The sequence below is a fragment of the Falco naumanni genome, chromosome 3 (genome assembly GCF_017639655.2).
Source record: "Falco naumanni isolate bFalNau1 chromosome 3, bFalNau1.pat, whole genome shotgun sequence".
NCBI lineage: Eukaryota > Metazoa > Chordata > Aves > Falconiformes > Falconidae > Falco > Falco naumanni.
Genome location: NC_054056.1, coordinates 95,344,969 through 95,371,420, shown reverse-complemented (window position 1 = coordinate 95,371,420; position 26,452 = coordinate 95,344,969). Strand labels below are relative to the sequence as shown.

Sequence of the window (26,452 nt, the reverse complement as noted above, 5' to 3'; positions counted from 1 at the left end):
AAAGAAGACATTTGTACAATTTATGATTATTGTGGTGCAAATCGGATTTTATAGCTTCCTGGGTTGAAGCAATCAGAATCACCAATGCTTGCCTTTGTGCACAACAATATATGTCATATATCCATAATTAATTTCTATTTACATGGAGGTATGCTGTTTAGGAAACAGAAATCTAGGATTGATTAAGAAATTTTGAAAGACAGCTAGTGTACCACAAAGGTAGTTGCAACGATTATAGTGTTTAATGAGACTGATGTATGTAAATTCTGGTAATGAGAAACTCGTTGTTAATTTCAGTAGAATTTATTTTCCATTCCTCAATTAGAAGTGGTGATACAAAGCAAGGAGTTCCAGACAAAAAAAAAAATAAAAATATTCTCAAAGTATTCTATGAATGACATAAATAAACCCCAAATATTTTGCTGGAATATACTCAGCTTGGACAGGTTAAAACCACTCTAATGTGAAAGCTGTGTAAACTCTTAAATACCAGAAGGCTCTCAAGCATTTGAAATATTCACTCTAATGCAGTTGATTCATCTTTTCAAGATTATTTCTCCATCTCTTGATGCTAGCTTCCTACTGTTTAAAATTGTGAAATTGTTCATGTTCCTTTCCAAGCACTTAGCATGAAGTACAGTGTGAGGGTGCATATTTGTGCCTGCCCATGTCGAAAGAAGATTGATATCCCTTCCTATTCCATCACTGACCTCAGAAGGGGACAGACTGATCTTCAGTGAGCATAATCTATTTTCTGGGTGACGGTGTGATACCAGAATTGAAGCATTGCTTCTCTGGAATGGTGATTTTCCTAGTCAAAAATGTAAGTCAGAGCCCAGTTCTTCTTTGTCCCTCATTTAGCTATACAAGGTGAAAAATAATAGTAGAGCTAGAGGCTGAAGGTCTGATACAGTTTGTGGAAGACAGTAGGCGTAATTCTGTTTTCTTCCATGAGCTATGGCTTAGACCCTGAAGGCTAAAATCAGTCATACAGACTGTAAAGGGATACTAGTTCTTATACTTAGAATAAGCAAACTTTAGGGCAATCACATGAGTGACTGTGTTTCCTTCTCCCCTCCATGCCAAAGTCCACCATCTGTGCCTGCTCTGATCTTCAGCAACACCACTCACCGAAGGAAATCTCCAAATTGTAGCAGCATGTTTTTCATGTACATCAGTAAGAGCTACAGTGCTGCTGAATATTCACCAGAAAATCCAAACTTTCCAAGTTGTGCTTGTGTTGGAGAGGGACAGGTTGACTCATGCCCCCATCCTGTTCTTTTTTGGGCCTAGCAGTCTGTTTGCCAAAAGCAATGGTTCACTAGTCTCTGCTTGAGAGGGTCAAAGACCACACATCTCTGAGAAGTGTTCCTGCTCATCTCAGTGGGCTGTTTCTTCACCCCTGTGCAAAACATGATCTTGAATCTTGCTAGAATAGATAGAGGAACTGTCTGCTTCCATAGAATGGCAGTCTGACGTTTCTGTGTGCATGACAGTCTCATTCCCTTGACTGGGAAGTCAAAGAGGATCTGCTTACTGCTATTGTGTATCCCTACAACAAGGAGACAAGGCTGTAGAGAGCTAGTGTCAGGCAGCAGAGCTCCCTCTCCTTGTTAGGACTACCTGATGTGAAGTTACTGGGGAAAACAAATGCGGCCCTGTCACCCATTCCTTCGGTCAATAACACCTATGGGGAAGTAAGGCTAATAAGATGTGATTTAGGGATATATGATTTACACTGCCTCCCACTTGAAAATGCTTTCATTCTGTGTACTAAAGGCTAGAGATCATGTCCTTTTGCCCATTTAACTGGGCTGTTACAGCTAAAGAAATAAGACTTCCTAGCGCAGATCAGAACTGGAGAGCAGAATCTTACTAGAAAGTCAACTTTCTATAAAGGTTTATCCTATTTTAAAAAGTGCATATAAAAATATGTACTTTGTCAGATGACAAGAAGCTTACTTAGACTTAGAAACTTGGTGCCTCCTATAATCAGTCACAAGTTAGGTCTTTTAGTGAGAAGAAGGGTATGTCAGTAGCTGTGGGTATACAGACTCTTACGCTGATTCTGAGCACAGGAGTACAACCAAAAATGCCAACATTTTACCTGGCTCATGCAGGACAGCTCAGGTTCAGGCTGTAGATAGCTTAACTGGTGCAATGCTATGCCTGAATCAATAAACCCTGCCTTGCAGTTCTGCTTCTTTCAGATTATAGCTAGTCAGTGTGTATCTTTGCCCCATATGGCCTTTTCTTAAGTGCTTCTGAAACTTTTACTGGAATAAGCACACAAGGACCAGTTTTTCAAGTCTGTAAATGTTAGCTGGTGTTTCTCAAGATTATAACTCTTTTTTAGCTTTGGTAGGTGGTAAAATAAATTGCAATTGCCCGTCTTCTTTGTTATAAAGTAATTTACGTGAAAATAGCTCTTGCCAGCCAGTTTGGGCATTTGATGAAGTCACCATATCCACAGCTATTTCCCAGCAGCTCAGAGATGTCAGAAAGACCAAACAGCAGAACACTTTCTGCTTACTGTTTCTACTGAATACAGGAAAACACAACAAATGGAAAGACCTGATTTATTACTGTATTATTCCACTTCTGTGCCTATAGGCAGAAGCTAGAATAACCTTAATGCAGAATTTCCTTTTTGCCAATTGAGCTAAAAGAGCCTTAATGCAGAATTTCCTTGTTATTTGGATTAAATCAGAGTCTTGATATTATTGCACCTTTCAGTCTGGCTGGTCACGGTCCAAACGAAATGCAAGAGATTGCACAGTCAGCAGAAGTGTCCAGATGTAGTCTGTTGAAGCTGCAGTGTTCAGATTCTAAATCGCTTGAGGAAATGGCTTGTACTCCTTCTAACTCATGGGAACAAGGGGAGCTGCTCAGGTCAAAATCTAACTGCAGAAATATTATCTTCAGCTGTGGTATGAGTTAGAATCAACTCAGCCTATTTGACTGTGAGCTTGGAGACTTCTTTTCATTTTTATATTGTGAAACTGAGATAAGAAAATTATTTATAGAAGTTAAACATTTACTCCTTTCCTATCATTTTAACTTTTATCATTTATAGCTATGTCCTTCATAAAGTTCAGCTTTACATTGGATTGAATTTTCTTTAGCTTGTTTAGATGCAGTAGGAAAGACACACACCACACCACACTTCCCCCTTCTCCCCCTTTCTACTGACCCTTTCTCATGATAAATCTGTCAAAAGTCTAATAGGTAAATATACAAGATTAATTATATATGCAGGACTTTTTCTGCATATATCTAGATTTATGGCAACCTGCCCTCAAATACTGTGGAGTTGCCCAGGGAAGGCCAAGATCCCCCTGATTCCTGCAGCAGCTCTGAATTAGGAAAACACTAACCTGACTTAAATCTTCTCATTCACATAGTGGTCATGTATGTGACTTCCATAGATGGTCTCACATTCAGGGCTTTAAGTTTTGAAAATAAGTTGCAAAGAACAGTAAATAACTGCTTAAGTCATTACTTTAAGCCCCAAAATGATGGTGGTCTCCCTCTGAGCCCAAGTTTAAGTCTATAATGTATGTAGGTAAGTGGAACTGGGAGCTTAGAATGCTCCAAGCCAAGCTGTCAATATGAGTCAAGCACATTCAACATGTCAGAGCTTGCTGAGGTGGATACAGCAAATGAATAATGCTAATAGGGAGTCTTTAGGTCATGGAAAAAGTAATACTATGTAGTACTTGGAATAAATGGACAGTACAGTGATGTCAGAGCAGGTCTTGAAACCTTGTAGAAATAACTGTAGAAGGATGGGTTTTAAACGGTATGAGTCCTTTCTGCAAGCCTAGCACAGATTTAAGGAATGGCACTACTCCAGTGGGAAGTGCATTTGAAAAGATTTGAGCTCTTCAGTAACTACCTATGCTAGTGTAACAGTTACAATCCAGTAGCTCACAGAAGTACCAGAATCTAATGTACAGAGAGAAAACTGCAAAAGTTGTGTGGGGTTTTTTTTGGTTTTGTTTTGTTTGTTGTTTTTTTTCCCAACAGTACCATGAATGTATGGCTTATGCAGAGAAAACCAGAGAAAGGTCCCTGTCTTACATCACCAAGCAATTACCAGCTGAGCCCTCGCTGGGGTAATGCAGTGACAGTTCTAATAAAAACTGTCCCTGGAGTGAAATCTAGGATCCATAGCAAGACAACCACTGTCTGTAGGGATCAGAGGAGGGAGAAAGCTCTTGCTAGGATCCACCACAGGCTGCCTTCGACCAGCACCAAGCAGCCTATGAGTGGATGTGTGAGGTCCCAGCTCACTGATTCTTTGGTGACCATCACAGTCAGGGCACTACCACCGCTCACCTACAGAACTGCAAAGTGGCTGGACCACCTCCTCAGGGAGTGAAACATCTTGTTTCATCTTCCATCTTTTTCTGATGACTTTCAAGCCTGTGTTTCCTAGGAGGAAAAAATAGTTTAAATATTTTAGCTCTATCCAAAGACTAACAGCCAGTCTAGGTTGGTGTCCTCTTCTGAGGAATCTAGAACATTGTGCAGCAAAGAATTAAAGATTAAAATTTGGGAAATAATGTTCAAAATTGAATTATTTATAGTTTTTGATCTGGGAAATGTTTTTACCCTCCTTAGGTTATGTCTGGTGCCATATTGTTCTATATTGTTCTTCCTGGAACAATTTTAGCCTGACAATTAGAAGTACCACCTTGCAAAGTCTGTATGCTGTATATATTAACTTACATTGTTACATAGTCAATAATTTCAGAGTGCCAAACAGGTGCTATCAAGGAATATATAGATCTTGAGCATAACTAATGCAACTGAGGAATGTGTTCCTTTTGAAATCTCAATCACATGCCTGGTAAACAATGTGTAAAACCCATTATAATATATCTGTCAACAATTTAATTAAAAAACTTGTCCAAGCAATGTTCTTATGAGGAAATATATTGGGAGATCACCAGCAAAATATTCAAAAGAGAGATGCTGTCTTACAGTTTAGTTTATTATGTTCTTCCATATGTTGGTGTTTAATTTGAAACACTCATTCAAAATTAAATCCATTGCACCAAAAAGATCCACAACAGAGAAAATACAAGATATGCATGCTTTTGTTGTTTGATGATGGTGCTATTGCTTTACAATTTTCAGGAAAGGTGGTTTATGGAGAGCCTATTGCTGCTAGTCTTGGCACTGATGGCACCCACTACTGGAATAAAGACTGGGCTCATGCTGCAGCATATGTCATGGGACCTCCACTGAGACCAGATCCATCTACTCCTGGTTTTCTCATGAACTTACTGGCCAAGTAAGCAGATGAACAAGCAGTGACAGCTGATGCCCAAATACTCAGCAAATTCTGTCTGGAGTATAGAATAACAGGTTGATGCCCTGGAGATTTTCTAATTACAGAATATTACATTATCAGGAAGGAGAAATGGAAGGTGAAACCACAGATGAAAACTGTATTTTTATTACAGAAATTAGAAAGTGTTCAGATTTTGTTTCTCTGAACTCTTGTGGCCTTCTGTCTCCATTTCATTTTAATCAATAACCCTTGCCTTGCTAATACTGCAGCAAAAATTGAAACATGACCAAAGGGACAGTAAGGCTGGAAGTCAGTGAGAAATGTGTAGAAAGTAGGGTTGCAGCTAAGGGGTCTGGGTTTTGTGGCCAGCTGCCTTTTTCACTTGAAATTTGGATGCTGCATAAAAACTAAGCCTGCTGACTTCTGAAGGTAGATATAAGTTGTCTACTTCATGACATCTTTTTGAGAAGGTAGCAGGATTTTTTTCTTTTTGGATACCTGCAGTTAACAAAATGTGCAGTTTACTGGTATTCATTACCACAATTACTAACTCCACAAAAGGGTTGAATTTGACCAAAGAGCCTGTGACAGTGTGCCTGAACCCTGGCTGATGGTTATGCAGATCCATAGTAATTTCACGGGGTATATGGAGTGATATAGTCTAAAATGGCCCTAAGTGGGGATGGAACCAAGCCCCTTGGTCCAGGCAAAGTGGGAAAGTCCTCCATTTGTGGGACACCTTTGACATATCCAAAGTAAAAGTGTTATTTTTGGTGCTTGGTTTCTTCTGAGGGATTTCTGAAGAGGCAACTAATTCACAGGGGAACTGACTGTTACTGTGGAGCTGCTCTTGGAAGACTGGACTGGAGACAGGCTGGCAGGGAATATCAGTTTTTCCTTGCAGTGGTTGGTCTAACCTGTCTTATGTGACACTGTCTTGCACATGCTCTGCTTCATAATGAACTTTGTTTCCCTGTAGTGATGACCTATCTGTGACAGGGACTGACAATTGCACCTTTGATATATGCCAAAAAGCTCTGGGGAAGGATGACTTCACAAAAATCCCTAATGGAGTGAATGGTGTGGAAGACAGGATGTCTGTCATATGGGAAAAAGGTGTTGTAAGTATATCAAGATGTCTGAACATGGAGGTAATTGATTTCTCCAACAATACAATCTCTCAGCAGTTATCAACTCTCCATTTTATCAAGTGTACTTATGACAGGATAACTCTTTTGATCAAATACCATAACAGAGTCCTTACTAACTCTCACTTTGTGGTCCTAAGAGACAGAAGAAGATTCTCAGTGCTTAAAATATAGCACTAGGGAATAATTTCCATCGTTTAGCAGCAAAGGACTGCTATTGTTTCAACAGTAGTGCACAGTTATTTACTTCAAACGTGTTTCTCAACAGATGAAAGTAAAAGAGATGCCTGCAAGTTCAGCTTGGTCAGTTCTGTACTTTTTCATGTCTCTCAAACTTAGCTGTTGGAGGAGCTTCTGCACTGGGTGTGTGCCTGTCAGCTTCTAATTTGTGTTTTCAGCCAGAGGAAACAAGCTACAGATAAGAAATGCTTCTCTAATGTACGGCTCAGTCCTGTGATATCATGAGATAAGCACCTTCAGGTCCCATTTACTTCAGATTCTCAGTGCCAACACAAGAATGCCTGGTGTTTCTTAGGATTAGAGCCCTTCAGGCTCTAATCAAATGTAAATATGAAAGCTACTGGCCAGGCTTTTTTGACATGGGGTAGTCTGATGAAGGGGGAGGTGAGGCAATCTGGTGAGGGACCTGTTGCTATCTGGGTTTTATGATTGCTTTGGCTAATACAATACTTTTAAGTTCTAGAGGCTCTAGTTTGACTTTTTAATTAATATTGTTTTCTTGCAGTAGTGAAGTCTTGTTGGTAATGCATTGTGAAGCATATTTATTGGTCACTGTAGAATTATCTACCTCACAGACTTGGTAAGGATGTGATTCAGAATCTCTTGTTTATCTGTATTTGAGATTCAGCTCCAGTTGGTGCGTACAAAGCTGATTTCTGCCTATATTTACCTGTGACATAGCTCTAGTGTGGTTATTTATGGTGTAAAACGGAATATAATCTAGCTTGTGATGAGTATGAAAAGGAGAAATGAATATGTACTTCTGTGCTGCTTTTGAACAGTGTATCCAGTTGGGCAAGGTAATTTTTCAAAAGGTTCTTCAATCAGTCTTATATTCCCTTTTCTTACTTGTAAAATACACAGCTGTGAGAGTTTGTCTGGAAAGCTTCCCTCCCTTCCCACACACCATTATTTAGAAGAGCAGTGTTCAAGACTTTCATTATGCTTTTCTTCTCAGATGGCTGCTCACAGGCCACCATACAAACATGCATTTACAATATTCTGATTCCTAGACTGACCTACGTACAATATTATTGCCAGTGTAGCTGGCTTTCTGAGCAAATAACAGTCATGGAGGCTGGATTAAATTAGCTGTGTAGCAGTGGACAGCCCCAAGACACATGCATATCCATTATTATTTCCTGTTTTGCTGATGTGTCACATCAGCAGATTTGGTTTTTATACTACTTGATCTCAAACATTTACTGAGCAGTACAACTGCAGTGCTATTGCTGAAGAGATTTGCAAATCACCTTTCCTGTATTTCACACTGTGCCTTGACTCTGCTTTATCATCTTCTAGCCCCTCCTTAATACTCTCTCACCATTTTCCAAAACCTAGATACTTGGGAGATGTTATGTCTCCTGAGGAAACTGCTGAGCAGAACTACAAATTGAAAACCAGCTAAAAAAACTTGGTTTCAGTTGACTTGAAACTGGATCCACAAGAGCATTTGGATTTACAGTTGACCTTTTTTTTCCCTTTGTTGTGGGGTAAAGTAAGATAAAGTCATTGTATGCAGTGAATGTACATTGCAGTATGTGTATCTGAGACAAACAGTTATTTTTATTTCTTTTAAGCTCTTCAATATGATATTTTTGTCTGTCACTCAGTCGAGGCTTTTCAACAACAAGAACATTTTTTTCATTCCTTGTTTAAAAAAGTAATGTTTGCTTTTGTGTGCTCTTCTACAGTACAGTGGAAAAATGGATGAAAACAGATTTGTAGCTGTTACCAGCACAAATGCAGCAAAAATCTTTAACCTTTACCCAAAGAAGGGGAGAATTGCAGTGGGTTCTGATGCTGACATTGTAATTTGGGATCCCAAAGCTACAAGGTATGTATTGGTAGTTATTTCCTCCCATCCAGCCTCTCTGCAGGAAAAAATACATCAAAACCTCTGTACGGCAATAAGCCTTTGGGATGAGGTTATAGTGTTTTTCCACAGCACTTCATGTGAATTATTTAGAGCTTATTTGTCTCCTGCAATAGTGTGTGCAAGCAGAGATCTTTGATCTCTAGATGAATTTTAAAAATATTCTCTTAAATTGCTGACCAAGTGCAAAAATAACAAGGTCTGTACATTATGCTACCTGGGCTTGGTATCCTAAGAGGAAAATTAACCACTTTGGGATCTTAAGAGTAACTATTAAGTGCTGGAGTATGTTTATCTTTCTCTGACTGCAAAGAGCACGAAAGGAGCCTATGTTCCTACAGAATGACCCATTATAAGCTTATTTTCAATTTACAGCTACTTCAGAAATATTCAAAGGTGGTCAGCATGGGTGGTGAAAGTGTGGGGTCTTACCCCCCTAATATGTTCTCCCTAGGTGATAGAGCAAATATAGTGGTAGAGTCAGGAGTGAGCTTAGTTTTGAAGCTCAAGATGTGCCTGCTTATGCTATTATTTAAGGAGTTTTCTGACTTTATACACAGTAAGTCTGCTAGAACAGAGCTTTTCACACCAGCAACAGATGCGCAAAAGGTATGCTGATGTCTCACCCTGCATGACTTGATGCCATGGCACATTTTTGCTACAAAGGGCATGCAGTGTCTTTCTAGAAGTCTTGGCTTGCACAGCATACTGTGCATTACAGCTGATATTCACACCATCAGCCAGCTCCACACTTAGGCCACTATAAATATCTCAATAATTATGTATCTTGAGTCTTGCTCTGGCTCTTGTGCTCATCCTGGTCTTGTTTAAACTGCCTGGAAATGGTTTGGCAGCCAGCTGTCACAAAGCCAGCTCACCGGGGGAGTTATCTTTCGCAGCTGAGATGCCTATGGGTTGTGCAAGTGCATCTCCACTGTTCAAATGCTGAGCAGATTAGCTTAAATCTGGAGGCACTTTAACATCTGAGCCTTACATCTGACCACATCCGTCCCTGCACACAGAAGCAGCAGCAGGTCAGCAGGTGTGCAGGGCTGGTGCTATTGTCTTGGGCTTAGCTCTAGTGAGCAGTGTGAGCGTACAACTGTGCTGAAGGCACACATTGACCTGCCTTGAAATCTCTTCATCAGTGTCATCGAAATAGTCAGTAAATCCATAGAAGATAGCAATCACTAACCCCAGATGAGCTTTGTGGGGTGTTGGGCATGACAGTATGGGCAGCTTTCATCAAAGTTATCCCAGTGTTTGGTATTCCTAAAGCCTGAGCTGTTGTAACTCAGATGGCATTAGATTTTCAGCCTTTGTTTTTTTGAAAAAAAGAGTTGAAGACTCCTGTTATGGTAGAGGAAAGTTTTGAAATGTAACCAGGAAAATCTAATATTGGAAGCCAAATGCGGGGGAAAAAATACCCTAATCCTAGATTTACCTTACACAACCAAAATTTTCTTGACTAGTCTTCTGAGTTTTGAATTTTTGATGATGGAGTTCTTCCTCATTTCAGTAATTAATGAATACCAAAGCCATGTGAGAGTGAGAGGAAAAGCATTCTGTGTTTCAAGCTGCAAAGCTTGAGGACATAGAGGTTGCTGTTCAGAAGTCCCACAAAAAAACTGGAAGCACCAGCAAAAGAAGTTTCAGGAGTGTCAACTCCAATAAACATAGAGGCCTGCCCAGCACTGGGTCAGAGAGATTTTCATGTGCATTATGCCTTCTGGCATGTTGAGCAAGCGTATTTTGAGATGAGCTATTTCAGGACAATGGAGCTATGAACTCCAATTAAAAAAAAAAACAACAAACAAACAACAACAAACTGAGGGATTCTTTTCTGAGCTCACTTCTACTCTTCCCTGGTGACAAATGAATCTAGAAGCATAGCAGAGTTCTGATATTGTTCTCAAGGTGCTTTGTCAGCTCCTGTATTTATTTATCCTTTTTCCTCCCAAACATTCTTTCTGCCTCCCTTCACCCTCTCCTGAGTGTTCCAATTGCCTTTTTACCCACTGCAGCTGTGAAGGGGCATTACACTCTATTTTCTTACTGAGCAAGCTAATTTTAAGTTCATCTAATACTTTTTTCCTGATCTGGTACTGTTCCCAGTGTTTATCTCTATAACTTTGCTAAGAACATGCCTCTCTGCAGGTACAATTGTGTGAACTACATGAATAAGTATACATAAATCTCACTAGTGCTTGTCTATTCATTTCACTATAAATCCTGAAGAGGGCATAAACAGCCCAGCAGAAAAAAAAAAAAAAAAGATCTAGATAATGGACTTCAACCATTTAGGATATTACACAAGATGCAGCCTCATCTGCTTTGTTGACTCTGGGGAGTGATTTTCAGTTTCACAGTAGGCTTGTTCCTCTTTCTTGCTAAGTCTTTCCTCTTTTGAGCATGACTTTTTTTTTCTTGTTTGAAAATCTAAATCTTGTAAGAGGAAAATGCAGTTTTCCAGTTCTGATTTGATGCTGTGTTGCTATAGTCTCCAAATACTGGCTGATACCAGCCTGAAGAGTTAGACAATTGCTGAAGTATTGCTGTGAGGAACTGGTATTATCACAATCTGTCAGAGGAAGTCTATAGGGAAGATTCTGAAGTCATTCTGAAAGGTAGTGAAGCTCTTAAAATGTATATCCTTACAAAACTGGCTACATTTCCCCTCCCACATAATTGCACAATAGTAACATGTTGGGTGCTATCTTGGCACACAGGATTTTCTCTTTCTAGATTATAAAAACCTAGTGAATTCTACATGACAGCTCTGAAAGCTAGGAGCAATTGCAATTCAAGGTTCCACTTCCAGCACTCTGCCACTTTGTTTGAGGCTTTCCTTCTACAGGTTAGCTTCACTGACTGGTCTATTTCTGTAGTATTTTCGGCTAATTCCTGCAGAAAATATTATATGAACAGTTGTCAGATTTGCTACAGTATTTAAAAGCTTCTCAGTACTGGTTTTAGCAAGTTCTGCATGAAAGCAAGCATTATTAGAAAGAAACGCATTAAATGTATAAATTAGTCAGAAACAGCATTGGATAAGAAAGGTTATGAGTTCTTCCAGGTTATATCTATTTCTTAGCTTCCTTATTGCATATTCATTAAAAATACAGAAATACGAAAGAGACCTCTTGCTTTATTGAAGCCATTTACCACCAAACATCATCTTGCAGACCTCAACACCCTCAGCATCCCAAATACATCCTGTGCACACAGGATTGTTTTGTGAGAGCTCCTAGGGAAAACGCAGGTAGGCAGCAAATGTGTACTCACTGTACCATCTTATTTTAATCTGTGCTTTGATCAAGAATGTTCACTGACTTCTTTCACACACTTCTTTGCACACAAATAATGTCACAGCCCAAGTCTGTGAAACAAAAGTAACTGTGAAGACTATTCCAGAAGGAGGGGGCAGAGTAAGCAAGGAGAGGAGAACACCACCTGTCAGCAAGTCAGTGTCCTTTATAGCTGACACCTTTAGATATTTGAAAGCAAGTAAGAAAACAAAATCTCTAGGGCTTGTTTCAGAAATGCTCAGCAAGGAATCTAAATACTGCAGTACCCAATTCAGACCATGGAAAGAGCTAAGCATCCCTTGTAAGTAGGGGCAGAAAGAGCTAAAGATCTCAGAAGAGATATTCAGCTCCTGGCAAGTATTAGGGCCCAATAAACTCAATGTAGTCTGTTGGAGTCTTGCAAATAAGCCCTGGATCAGGCCCCAAAGTCAAGATCAAAGACCTGTAGTGATAAAAAAACCTGTCTCAAATGGATTTAAACTTTCCGAGTCCCGCCACTTCATTATAACTGCATGCAGTCTGGGAAGCCTCACCCACCAGTTTCCCACTCACCAAATTTTAGCTGCTTTGGAACGCAGAGGCAGAGCCAGCTGTGCAGGTAGAAGTCTCTCACCCCACCCTCCTTGGGCTCCGCTGGAGTGGCCCTCTTTGTCAGGCCCAGAGTGTGCCCCACGTGGGTCAGTGGAGCTGGGCTCAGCCCTGAGCATGGCAGTGACGGTGGCAGCCCCGAGCACATGGCTGCTGGAGGGGCATCCCTGACTGGCAGGGAACGCAGAGACCTCAGGTGAGGAGGAGAGGGAGGAAAAGGCTGTGTTCTCTGTAATATAGCTTCTATGATATGACTAGGGAAGACATGGTTTGTAGCCCCTGTTTCCAGTGTTGGTTTAGGGCAGGGGTCCTCAAACTACGGCCTGCAGGCTGGATACGGCCCCCCAGGGTCCTCAATCCAGCCCCCGGTATTTACAGACCCCCCGCCGGGGGTTGGGGGGGGAAACCAAGCAGCCGCAGATGACTGCCTGCCACTGCATCCGCGCGCCGGCCCCCTGGTTAAAAAGTTTGAGGACCCCTGGTTTAGGGGAAACAGTCACTGGATGCAAACCAGAGAAGTCAGGGTGTTCCAGTCTGCTGGCATATGATCCCTTGATGCCTTTGTTTGCTTGTAGATATGTTCATGGATAAATCTTTTGCATTTGTTAGAACCAAAATCTGCAGCCTATATCTATCTCATTTGTAGTCAAGTTTTCAGCCTCAGATGCTCAAGTGGAGACAAGTCACAACATTTAAGTACTCTTCGCCAGGCAACTAGCTGTAATTTTTCATAACGTGAAAGAGAAAGAAACCAAGATGTTAGCAGATGATTAGAATAAATAATACTGCAACTGTTTTACTGTTTTGATGAATGAACATGATTTTGAATACTGAGTATACAGATAACTGCATCTAGACACAATGAGGCAAAATGAAATAATGTGGCATACAAATATGTGTTGCACAGGACAAGTATGTTCTGGTACTTTCAATAGCCCCATATTCTTTTTCACAAGTGCAAGTGTGTGCATGCATGAATGTACACTAATTCACTAGAATCACAGTTCTTGTCAAAGGCCTGTAATTTCAAATTAAGGGAACACGGAGAAAGAAACAATAGGCACAAGTTAAAATACATAAAATTCCATTTAATCTTAAGAAATAACATTTTTTTTTTCTGTGAGGATTATCAAGTTGCACAGATTGCCCAAAGACATTGTGGAGTCCCCATCTTAGGAGATACTTAAAACCTGATTGAACAGGGCCCTGAGAAACCAACTTTTGCTGACCCTGATCAGAGCAGAGGGCTTGGAATAGATGATCTCCAGAGATGCTTTCCAACCTCCACAACTCTGTGGTTATGTGAACTGTAACAAAATAAACCTCTCTGAGAGAGCATGATGTATGTTTCCCTAGTAACTTGCTGTCTTGCAAAATGTCAGCTGCTCTCTTTAGAGAACTGAATCTTAGAAACTTTACAAAAAAAAAAAAATCTCTTATTTTCTTCTTATATAACCTTGCCTTTTTCTCCCTGGTAATCGCTTCCAGATCTTCTTTAGTCATTAAACAGACTAATTTGTATTTTCCTCTCTTTTTATGCTTTTCTGTGAGCTTAGTTTCTCATTACTGTTTCCCTCCTGCCCATTATACAGTTTGACAATTTTCACTTCCATCCCATATCAGTTTGGAGTGACTAGTAAGACCAGACTGATGGTATTGTTGACAAATGAGATAGAGACAAATCAAAAAAATAATATAGTTGTAATTCTCTACCTACCTTAAAATGATGAATTTTAGGAGATATGATTGCATGAAATAAAGATCCCATCCCCTCAGATAAGTCATTTTGACTTGGAGCTCCCGAACATTAACTTCCTACCTCTTCTTGCATCTGTTATTTTATACACAAATCTCCTCACTTCATATGGCTACTCAAAAGCAATGCTTACTTAAACATGTATATATTTTTAAAAAGGTGAGGAATACAACTTTATGAATAGTTGCCTGCATGTATTTGCATGTGCAGTTACTGCAATTCCTTAATATAGAAGAGGCCACAGTGATTTTAATCCACATTATGGGCTTATAGCTAGTGTTTTTGCACATAGATTTTAAGACTCTCTTTCTTCTTTTTCCTCTCTTTTTCCCCTCCTCCTTTACCTTTTTTTTAAATAAAACTGACTCTTTAGCATTAAAAAAGTTCAACTTAAGTGAGTGGTGGCTCAGCAATGAAAGATGAACCATCTATTTATTTTTTCCAGAATTTAGAAAAGCAAGTTAGCAATATGGAGAGTTCAATCACATCTGAAGGTGATGTGAAAAGGCAACTTGCAAAGGCTGATACTATCCTCAGCAAACTGGTATTTCTCACCTACCCCCAGCTCCGAAAAGCTTAGAGATACTGCATTGCAAGCACTGAAAGAAGTTGCTTACAGATCACATACTGACTCTTACATAAGTTTGTTTTCTATGGCAGCTGTCAACAAAGCAGTTGTTTTCTCTTAAACAACAGATTCAGGTCATTTTTGCTTCCTTTATTACTGTTTTAAATTAATTAATTAATTATAAAATAGGTGTCCTCTACTGAAATGTTGAGCAGCTGTTCTTGCCTAAGGGTGGTCGACTACAGAATTCCTTCATATTCCTGTACCTGGAATTTTTTTAAGAAAACTACAGGTATGCATCTAGTTTCCATTGAAACTAAAGAAATTCTTCATTTTCTTATGCCTACCTTGAAAATTAAAGTGATAATCCTCACAGCAGTCAAAGTTTAGGTTCTAGAGTTCACTTTAGTCCAACAGATCCACCTTCACTGGGCTGATGTGGCTTCATGTTCTATGCATTATGGGGGGTAGAAGACAACTCTAATGTCTAATGGTTTCCCTTCATCCAGTTTCCCGTCCTGCCTGACTGTAACTCACTGTTTAGTATCTTAGGCTTTGACTGAGACGTAGGCATGTTTGTGGTGCTGCTGGGTTGTGTTTGATTCGAAATGGAAACTGGACCTCTAACTCCTCAACAAAGCTTCAGGACATAATTTCTGAGCTGACCACCTGCACAGTCTTGAATTTTACCCTACAGCTTGCTGCATTAGTCTAATTTGGTGCTCTTTTCTAAATTTCAAACTTCAGTTTGTAGTTTATTTAGATAGAATATTCTACAAGTGTTTGTAAAGCCCTTTCTCACATAGACCATTACTAGTCACTGGATGCTCACACAGTCAGAGAAAATCTGGTAGTTGCTCTTAGACTAAAATAATTGCTATTTGACTGTAAATTTGTTGGACAGAAGCACTGGGTTGGAAAAAAGGCAATTTCAGAAGCATTTTTTCCTCTGGTACTAGAGGCATGTCAATTTTTATACTGATCTCCTAAAACCTCCTTGCAACACAGTTGTATATCAAAAGCAGATTAAGTGAATTACATGGAAACATTGATGTAAGTAGGAACAAAGCAGAGTCTGATGTCTTTGCGGTATCCTCTTTGTAGAGGAGAATGTTCTTTAAATGTTGAAGTACTCATTCTGACCTCAGTCTCCGAGAAAGGGTTGCTTGAAACAAAAGCCACTGTAATTTATAACCAGAACTAGAGAATTTTTAAAATTTTATTTAAAAAAACCCAATACAGGTTTTTGAAGCCTGGAGTCAGAAGCTGCTCTCTCATGCTGAGTAATCCCTTACGTCAGACGTCACTTAGGGTGCTGGAGACAACCGTTATGTTATACTTCACTGTGGTGGCAGTCTTGGTTTCTTGAATTATAACTAGGTTACAGATGTTCTTGCCATTAGTGGAGTGGTCAGTAGTGTTCAGACATTCAGAGTAAACATTGGAATTTTGCTAAGATTCCTAGCAAGCTGCCTGCTGCTGAAATGGCTGATACAGCAGTAAACAGTCTGTTGCATAAGGTTGCTGTTACGAGCTGCAGAGCCAAGCACACTGTCTAGTTCTGTTTTCATTGTTTGCTCACTTGCTACCTGAAACTTTCACTGCCATTGATAATGTCAAAGGGTTAAATCTCAGACACGTTTTGCTGATCTCCACCAGGGAGAATGTGCTTCACCTTCAGAAAGGGCAGCATGACCTAAGGCTTGTTTCAACAGAAAAGTTATAAATGAGTTCTATACAAGTTTGTTGTTGAGACAAGCTCTGGGAAATATGTTTTGTCATATTGTAAGGTTTAGCTGTACAAACGGATATTACTTTTAAATGCGCTAACTTCCATTCATTTTATATCTTTTTATGAAGGATGTACTTACCTCTGAGGCATGTTTACCTCTAGTGATCCTGCTCTAGCACATTTAAACATGTTGAGTTGAAGGATCTTGCTGATTTTTTTGTTAGTCTGATCAGATTACCTTTTTAATTTTTCTTCTCGTGTCCCAGTGCTATTGTGCTAACAGATATGATGTATACCCAGAGAATGCTAAAGATAATTATGTTACAGTTGTTCTTATTTACTGTTCTAGCAATTTGACCCATAAGGGTAAAGCAATAAGCAACAAGCTCTTTGCAGGGCTATTATAACACCCATGGATGAAGTTGTTCAATGGTATTCGTAGGACTGGTGAATACAAGAGGTCTGACTCCTAGTGCTCACTCTTTCCACCGTGAATCTACAAGATGATGCTGATACTGGTGATCAGACATGTCTAAGTTTTCTGTCCAAGGTGTACTGAATAAGGAAGAGATTTTATTCATTTGGGCAGATTGGTCATAGAATTTCTATATATACAACCTTTAAAAAGTCAGTTGCCACCAATATTTAAATGTAGTCCTTAATAAAACCAATTTCTCTTAGTTCAACAGAATGATATGAAAGGAAAACCAAGTATCCTTCCAAAAATTCTTTTTTCCTTTGTATAAGTATTTGTTTGGAATAGTTGATACGTGATTGGTTTTGAAAATGGCTATACTTCAAGAAAGATATAGGGTTTTTGTGGTTTTCTCATTTTGATAAAGATGTTAACTGAAGTTTAGAAAATTCTTCTCCAAATAGATCAGTATTTTAATCTATTATATTTCATATTATTTTGACTTTGATAATTCTTTTTCAAATTGTATGAACTTTGGAATACTGTTAATGCTATATATGCATGTTGGGTTTTTGATTGTGTTAGCACTTATTCTGGAAAATTCTGACTGCTAGCCAAAAGCGTGAAGCTTCCTTCATTTCAGAAATTACAGATGATGATAAAATAGAAACTCTCCAAATTATTTTTAAAACCCTCCAAAAACGTAAATTGGAAACAAGAAGCTAATAAATTAAACCAAAATTCAAAATCATGTGACCCATATTAGATACAGCAGATAGCAAGTAGCTCAGCAGGGAAAATAAATAGTGAAGGAAGTACACACAGTCTGCATTTCCAGATGCTAATGTCAGCTCTAGCACTGGCACTGCCTTTAATGTAGCCAGTTAGGGTTGGAGAAATTGGCTAGAAAAATGGTGATTATAAAGAATGAAGTCTGTGCATAAGCAAAGCAATAATACCATAGCTCCAATGAATACTGTTGAGGTCTAAGATTATAATTTGCTTAATACCCTTGGAGGAAAGGTAAGTAGAAGTGTGATGTTGTCGTTATTGTTTGGCAGCATTGAGATATTTGGGCTGTCAGTCACTGGATCAGTCCAACTCACATTAAGAGTTACCAAAATTCATTACCATCTACTGACTTTCCAGTGAAATAGTCTTTGTGCTATTTGTGAGTCTCAATCTTTGGAATATTGCAGCCATACTTTTCAAACCTGAAATTGCAAGTCATTTTAGCTAAAAAGTGAGAGCTTCTGACCTTCTTGTGCATAGGTATTTGCTTGACAAGGCTGAATGAAATAATGTTATCCAAATAAAATATTACAATCTGATTTTTTTCCCACTCATCTCTTTCTAGTGGAAAATTTTGCATTTCAAGGCTGCAAAGGTCTTTCCTTTTGACTCCCCCTTCATTCTTTTGAAATTCAATTACTGTTCAATGAAATGTTATTGCTCTATCCTATTTTTACAGCTGTTCCATGATGTACTGTACAATGTCGTAGTTTAATAATGCTGCTAAATTTCCTTCCTGTATCAATTTCTCAGAATTTTATAATGAAGTAAAATGCAAGGATCATAGTAATTTTAGTTGTTGTTTTGCTTTGTAAACACAGGACAATATCTGCAAAGACACATCACCAGGCCAACAACTTCAATATATTTGAAGGAATGGTCTGCCATGGAGTCCCAGTTGTGACAGTTTCAAGAGGCAAAGTGGTTTATGAAGGCGGAGCTTTCAATGTCACAGCAGGAGAAGGCAAATATGTCTCCCGTCCACCATTCCCTCCATATGTCTACAAACGAGTCAGGCAGCGGGAACAGGTTAATTAAACTAATAAATCTCTGTAATGCTTTGTGCAACATGAGGATAACTAGCTCTTGGGAAGAGAGTTTTGGGGATTCAGTAGTAATTTCCCTTACTAATCAAAATCTGCCAAGGTGGGAGGAAATGAAACAAAAGACTCAATTTTTATTACTCTCTATCTTACAGAAAAATATCACAGGCAAGTTCCTGCTCTTAGGGTAGTCTGTACAGCTCATAGACTAAACCTGGGTACTTCACAAAATAAACATGTCCCACTTGCAATAAAAGTGGACAAAGCTTTGCTCATGAGTAATCTAACTAATACATTTAATTACTGATTTAACTGAAAATCAGAGAGGCTGAGCATCATATGCAGGAAGAAATCTTACACTGAGGAAGAAATCAATAATTTTCTAACTCTTTTATGGATCATATATTTGGAGCAAACCCCTGTAGAATATTGAACAATTGGCTCTGTTCCAGTAAGAATGTGTTAAAACCTGAACATGTGTGAAGTGCACTGCTGGACCAAGCAAGATAGCTCTGTTCAAGCTCTTGCTTTATTTTTTTGTTTGTTTGGGGTTTTTTTGAGTGACATATTGCAAAATATAGTAAGATTGACTTTTCAGTGCCTATTTACCATATATGCATTCATGAAGAATGCTTTTGTGTCCTTAGCGTTACTTAGCGTGAGTAGGATTTTCAAAACCACCCAGACTAACTATATTTTAAAATCAAAACCTGAATCAGTGGGATTCACTGATGAATCTAAAAGTTGAATCAGACTAGTGTCCATCTGAGATACGGCCCATTGAAATGCTTTCAAGATAATTCTGTATATTGCTTCCTGCTGTTGTCTTGATGGAGTAAGAAAGGCATATAGAAGTGGCTGAGTGAGTCTTCCCTCCAAAGACCACAGTTTCACAGGAGCTGGTGGGCTGTCTGTGAGTTGATACATATAATGCAGTAGATAGGCAGGGAATTCCCCTCATGAGCATAAAGGTTTCCGCTGGGAATTAAGAACAAAAAATGGTTTATTGCATTTTTGGGCTTTCCAAAGATAAAGGAACACTTTTCTTTTAATTTTCTTTTCTTTATTTCTTTTTTCTTTTTTTCTTCTTTTCTTTTTTTTTTTTTTTTTACCAATACAAGTCAGTGTAAATTACTTGCATTATGTTAGCATCTCACTATGCTGTTTCTACTTTGCTTTTTATTTTGAAACTCTATTCCTCATTTAAATCTGTCCACAAATGTTATATATTCCTGGGGGAAAGGAAAGGCAAAGAAAATAATCTGTGCCTGGACTTCCCAGATCTAGTCAAAAAGTGAATCAGTAGTCCAAACTGTGATTTTGTGTGGAGAAGAGGTCTTCCCTTTCCACTGAACATGTAACTGAATTGAAACAATTGCTCCAAAGGTCATGCAATTCCATGGCCAGCTGCAGATAAGATGGTCTCACAGGCTAAATAGTGAGAACTACTCACCTACCGTAGATTCATTCTACATTAATCTAGATAGATTCCTTCTATAGTGTTCCTCTTAAAAATCGTCCTTTGGATCTATCTTTAGTGGGATATGCATTATGCACAAAGTTGTATGTGCCCATAATTCTATTTAATCCACTGGACATTGATACTTTTCTAAGGAGGACTGCTGATTATTATAGCACTGTGTTGTGCAATGTTGATCCCTTTGACTTTTCATGCAAAATAAAACCAGGTAATGTTAATAGAAACTAGCTATTGAAAACAGATTTGTATGGCATTACACCAACAAAAACTTGGAACATTCCTTTCCGTGTAAGATAACATGTTGCAGTTATTAATAATTAGGTGCTTTCTTAAGCCTAACTGAGTTTTAGTTGCTCCAGATCCTGGCATCTCTGCTAAAGCTTTATATCTTTTGTTAGCGGATGATTAGTATCAAAACTAAAAGAAAATTTATAAAGAATTTGATAATTATAGAATTTCTGAAAGACTTCGGTGAATGTGATGGTTTCCATTTCCCATCAAAGCTAGAGAGAATTTTCTCTTAACAAAAACATCAAGTGTAGCGTTTCTTAAGAAGTGATTTTTCAATCAGCTCAACCTCCTGTAGCCAGCAACTGGGGTGGTGGATGGTAGATATCCACACAAGGCAGGATTTGTTTTGTTTCACTGATGGTCATTAACCTCTTACCTATATTAAGAGCATCACTGGAAAATGTGATTACTCTAACAAAGAACAAGCTTATAGCTTGAGCGCAGCTCAGATGTATTTCCTCTGTACCTGTTCTCTCCTGGGATATCCTGAAGTAGCTGAACCAAGATTTAAAAAACATACAGAAGCAACCAGATTCATTGATTTCTGATTGTTTTCCAGCATATCCGAATTAATTATGTACCATAATCTCAGGGCTTCTGCCTGTTGGACTAAGGAAGGGAGAAGCATCAAGAAAATAAGGTGGAACATGATCAGTTGCTTCTTTGAAAAAATGTGTTTAGAATTGCTTTGTTACAGTGCTGAACAGATTAAGCCACCCAGGTCCTGATGAAAACTGAGAACTGAACAATTTAATCCCAGTGTAAGGGACCTTTTCAAGAGAGACGTTTGACAAAATTGTTGGGATGCATAACATACAAAGCTGGGTTATCAGAGGACTGCTATTTTGATTGTGTCCAATTAGCAATTGCATGGTGAAGACAAATAATGGTGAAAGATTTGAAATGTTTTGTTGCAGGTCTGTCAGCCTATTCCTGTTAAGAGAGCACCGTATACAGGCGCGGTCTCAGGAACACCTGTCGCACCAAAATAATAGGTTCATTCCCCAGTTTTGGCTCTTGCAGGTAACTGTGTTTTGATTAGTGAGAACTACTTTACGTAATGCTTCTCTGAAACGTCAAGAAAACAAAAGTGTAGCAGGCCATCTAGCTTGTGACTGGCTTGGCTGAAATAAACCCTCTCAGAAGCTGAATTGTCTTGGTATCTTCACGTTTGATGATAATGTGTGGCAACCCAGGTGTGGAGGACCTCTTTCTGAACGGAGCTTAATTTTAAAATTTCAAAAGAAATAAATGGAGTTTAACTGCTAGACTGAGATATGGGTATGAAAGCCCATAGAAAACCTGAGTTCAGTTAACACCAGGAGGATAAACAAAGCATAAATGTTTGGATTGCAAATTTACAGATAAAAAACAAAAACCGGCTTGATGTGAAAAATTAAATTCTTTAGTGTCCCTGTGTTACAGAAAATAACTCTCCACGGATTGTACTGTTTGGGTTAAGCTGATAGATCTGTTTTGCAAAGACAACAGCTGTCTTCACACAAGAGAGGTGCTGCAGTCAATGCCAGTAGCGTTCTGCTGGATCGCTGAGCTACTGTAAGGCTCAGTGCTGCTAACAGAGCAATAACATCCAGCATCTCCTCTTCCCTCCTCTCCAGTGTCCACAGCGTGTAGCTTGGTTATTGACAGTCCCTCAACAATATACGCCCTGGTGTTCAGTAGATCTTTCCATGAGCTAATTTACTTGCTAAATCAGCAGAAAACAGCTTCCTTTTTCTGGGTTAGTTTTCTGTTGGCTAAGTGAGTTGAACTGTCTCTCAGAAGAACCTAGTGAGGATCAGTGCAGTGCAACAAATGGGTAGGATAAAGCAGGTGGGGAGAAGGGCTAGGCTAGGCAACAACACCCCACTCTCTAACTGTTTAACAATCAGAAGAAATATTTCAGGAAAAAGTAAAAGAACTTCAGCAAGCACAATTGAGACATCATGCTGTTGTAAGCCAACCGCAGCTGAAATGTTGTCTGCTACAGCAGGGGCGTTGATTAGTATGGGCTGGGGGACAGTGGGTGGCAGTAAGCATGGTAAAATCCAGGCTGAGTTTTTGGGTGCCTATATGTACCACCAATGCGGTCAGCTAGTTTGAGAAATGATTTCCCAGTAGTTGGATGAAGCCCCAGTTCCTGCCTCACATAAAATGAGTCTGTTAGTGGTTATTAATATGGGGACAGGAACAAACCTGCAATGGTGGGAGGGTGAAGTTAGCTTTTCCACATATTGTTGTATCATTCCTTTAAAGCTACCTCGCAGTGAACCTCATCAGGGCATCAGTAGCAGCAAGAGTGCAGCATCCTATTTGTTTTCCTCTGTCATAAGGGAGAAAGCTTTTGTAACAGAGAGGACTAAAGGCTAAAGCTGCAATAGAGTGAGGGAGCAATAATCATTCTTTCTAGCTCCTAGCACTCTTTCTCCATTATTGCCTCTCTGAGTGACAAATTGCAAAGCAGCGATTTTCTTTTGGAAGATTATATCATATTGTCTTTTTCTTCTCTGTAGATAAAAGCAAATGAAAATAACCCTGCTGTCCCCACTGAAGCAGTGCATTCTGGATCCAGCAATCAATCCACAATCAACTTCTCAAGAGCCAACAATGAACACCAGTAACCAATAAACATTATGCTGGGCTTGCTGCATGAAAGTTGTCATTACAAATTCTCTTTAAAAGGCATTTTGTTATAAGAACTGGAATGGAGTAATAATAAATTAATAGTTACAATTATAACGTGGCAGCAGCTCTGTAGGTTCTTAAAGGAGGTAAGTTTGGGGATGGTATTTCTTAATATTTATCTTTAGAAGGTATCAACTAACCCACAAAGTAAAAACAATGAGAAGTGACCTTTAAGCACATTTTCTACATTATTGCTCTGTTAGGTCACAGGAGATGAATCCTAATTATCTAATTTCATGTGTTAGGAAGATCTCTGTTGAGCTTAGCAATGTGGAGAACTCTGATAGCAGATGCTGAATTTGGATTTTTGTTTTTCTCTTCCTGTATGGGGTCAGGTACAGAAAATTGTTGATGTAGGGGAACTGTCACAATTTTAGATCTGCTGCTACATCTCCCTGTCTCTATCTTTAAAGGAGTTTATACATTTTGTCCCTGCCAGCTGCTCAGTCAGGTATTTTTTTAGTATGTTTGAGTGTTTCCTTTGCTACACCCTAGGCAAAGCTTTGATAACCATACTGATGAACTCACCTGCAATACTCCTTTGTGTTCTGGCTTTATAGAGAGACACCACTTGTAATTTGAAGGTTTAGGAAGTGGGATCACCAGGGCAAGAGCATAATACATTTATTTAAAGAAAAACTTCTTTTACTGAAGATGTGAGTTTTTTCCTGATGTGACTAATAGTTTGGTTTTGTAGGACAGGATTCCTAATTTAAGGAAAAAGCACCTCATTTACTCAATTTATCTGATTTCCCATCTAAGAGGTAATTGTATTCTTAGAGGCATGATTCTGTTACCATGTCTAGGCAGGTTTTGTGTCAAAAACCTAGAATGTTGTCTGAAGTTGCATAAACCTAGAATGTTGTTTGAAGTTGCAATTCCATACATGATAGCGCTTCTTTTTAAGCAGCTGCCACTGGGGAATATTTAAAGAGAGAAATAAGGCCAACACAGACACACCTGTACAGTGAGTTTGTTGTCCTATATGTAGAAACAGTATAACCCATACTTCTGTGTAACCCATGGGTCAAATAGGCACAGAAAGACTCATATTTTAAGACAGACACAGAAAGCATATAATTACTGTTATTTAAAATTTTATAGTGGAAAGCAGACTTGTAGTTCCTGCTATATTCATAGGCATACAGTGATGTATGAGCTTGTATGAGAAACAAACTCCTATTAGGTCAGTAGTTCTTGTGTCTCTAAATAGTAAAAGAGAATTTTCTTTGTAAAATGATGGATGATAATCGTGGGAATGTTCAGAAGAGAGCTAGCATGAGTTCCCATTTCTCAGGTTTTCTTTGGAGTGGCAGAACAGCAGAACCAGGTATCCAGCACTATTACAAGGGCTATTACAAGGGAATGGGGTTCACTGTTCAGTGTAGACTTCTATACTGCAATTGTCTGCATCTGAGTTTGTTGTCTAGTCTCCCTCTGTAATCAACAGAGAAAAGGGTGCTTTTGAAACTTTATTCATCTCTGCATCAAGATCTGAAACAGGCTAGATGAACCTGTCCAGTGTTGTTCATCTTTGGCATGAGATGAGTGGTTTTCTTGCAATGCCAGGTTGTCTCCATTAACTACAAAGAGACTATGTGTGACTATGGTGCAGATGTCTGCTCTGCAGCCACCTTCCACCTAGCCCATCTTTGCCTCTCAGAATTAGAAATTTCTGGTGTGAAGGAAGCCTGTCTTTTCTTATGTTTTGTCTCATCAAGAGTGCATGTCCATTCTTTTTAATTCATTTTTTGCTACCTTCAAAGAAGAGCAGAATTTTGGGAAGAGCAGGGGAAATAGCATGGGAGAGAAAGGATCAGCTTCTACTTTTAACAGTAACTTATATTTGTGTGGAGTCTTCCATGCAAGGCCTCAGGTTTTAACAATTATTAAAGCCGTGCAATTGCATCAGGTACCTGTAAGACAAGTTAATATAATTAGAATAAGTTTAAGGTTGTGAGAACTATGGATGCTCAAAGCTCTAAATTCACTCAAGTGATTGAGTATATGTCATTGCTTTATGTTTAACATTCAGTATTGCTTAAGGGAGTTACTCAAGGCTAAAATGACTCAAATTATGACAGAAATGAAACCCAGAAGTAGCAGCTGCCAGTCCTTTGGATACTGTGGATATGCCCAAGACTTTCAAATGTCCTTTGGGCTCTTGGGACACCTGCTGATATCAAAGTGATACAAAGGACTGCAGATTATGAAAGCCCAAAGGAGCAAAGTTAGTGATTTTTCTCAAAACAGGTGTTTTCACAGTGTGATAACAGCAAGTAGGTTTATGAGTTATATAAACACCCATTTTGTAAACTGAGCTCTCCAAACCATGGAAGTGTGTTGTCTGTTGATAAATGTATAATCTCTTTTAGGTTTCCTACAGATTTTTATTAGATTAGAAATGAGGAAGCTTTTTCCTGTACAACTAGCAAAGAGTTCCTGATCCTTATGTTGTTATTTACGGCTCTGTACCATGGATTATTCTCCTTATAGTGTGTATCCTTTGGATTTTGTTCTTACCAAATGCCTACTTTTTAATTCCAATGACTGTTTTAACTATTGTGCAGTTCTCATGAAAAAAAAAAATTACCTGTATATTATGAACTATGATTTACACCAAAGCATTTTCCGTATTTTTAAATCCTTCAGTGCAACAAATTGTTGAACCTGTCAGGTTTGTGATATTTATGAGTATTTGTTTTGCCATGACACATGCTGGCCCTAGTACCTGAATCCTGTCTCTAGCCACAAGGTGCCAAGTAACTGCCCCTGAGAAGCTGTGTGACATCAAAAGTATTTCAGCTGTGCTATTCAGGCACTACTGCTGAAGTTGAGACTGTCAGGCTCCAGAGCTCTGCAGTCCTTGGTTTTTTCCCACTTCTGAGGGGCACACTTTAATAGTGGGATCTTCTCAGGGGTATAATTTTGGAGTTTCCCAGGTCCCTATCCCAAAACCAGTAATGAGTGACAGAAAAGCCAAATACAGTAGGATGTTTTTTCTAATAGGCACATAGTTAATTTGGGATGCAAATGGGATTATAAAACACATTTACATCAGCACAGGTCCTGAACTAGAGCACTGGAAGGAGCACTGAGTGCCCTCTCAGTCCTGCCTTCATCTTTAGACTCTGACAGGACTTTTTAATTTGTCCTAGAAAGTCATCCCAGCTATCGCTTACTCATTCTCAAAAGTTGTTGCTGGGGCTGTGCTATAACTTTTGTCCT

The 26,452-nt window shown here is 39.0% G+C and overlaps 1 protein-coding gene across 1 annotated transcript in view; it reads left to right on the top strand.

Annotated features, from left to right (window-relative positions):
- Positions 1-25,898, top strand: part of DPYS (dihydropyrimidinase) — a 35,386-nt gene extending 9,488 nt beyond the window's left edge. The window contains exons 5-10 of the mRNA XM_040585584.1: positions 5,146-5,302; positions 6,282-6,423; positions 8,385-8,527; positions 18,547-18,754; positions 21,457-21,562; positions 23,053-25,898. Coding sequence (XP_040441518.1) covers positions 5,146-5,302; positions 6,282-6,423; positions 8,385-8,527; positions 18,547-18,754; positions 21,457-21,531 — 725 coding nt within the window. The 3' untranslated portion in view covers positions 21,532-21,562; positions 23,053-25,898. The remainder of the gene's footprint in view (positions 1-5,145; positions 5,303-6,281; positions 6,424-8,384; positions 8,528-18,546; positions 18,755-21,456; positions 21,563-23,052) is intronic.
- Positions 25,899-26,452: the final 554 nt, after the last annotated feature.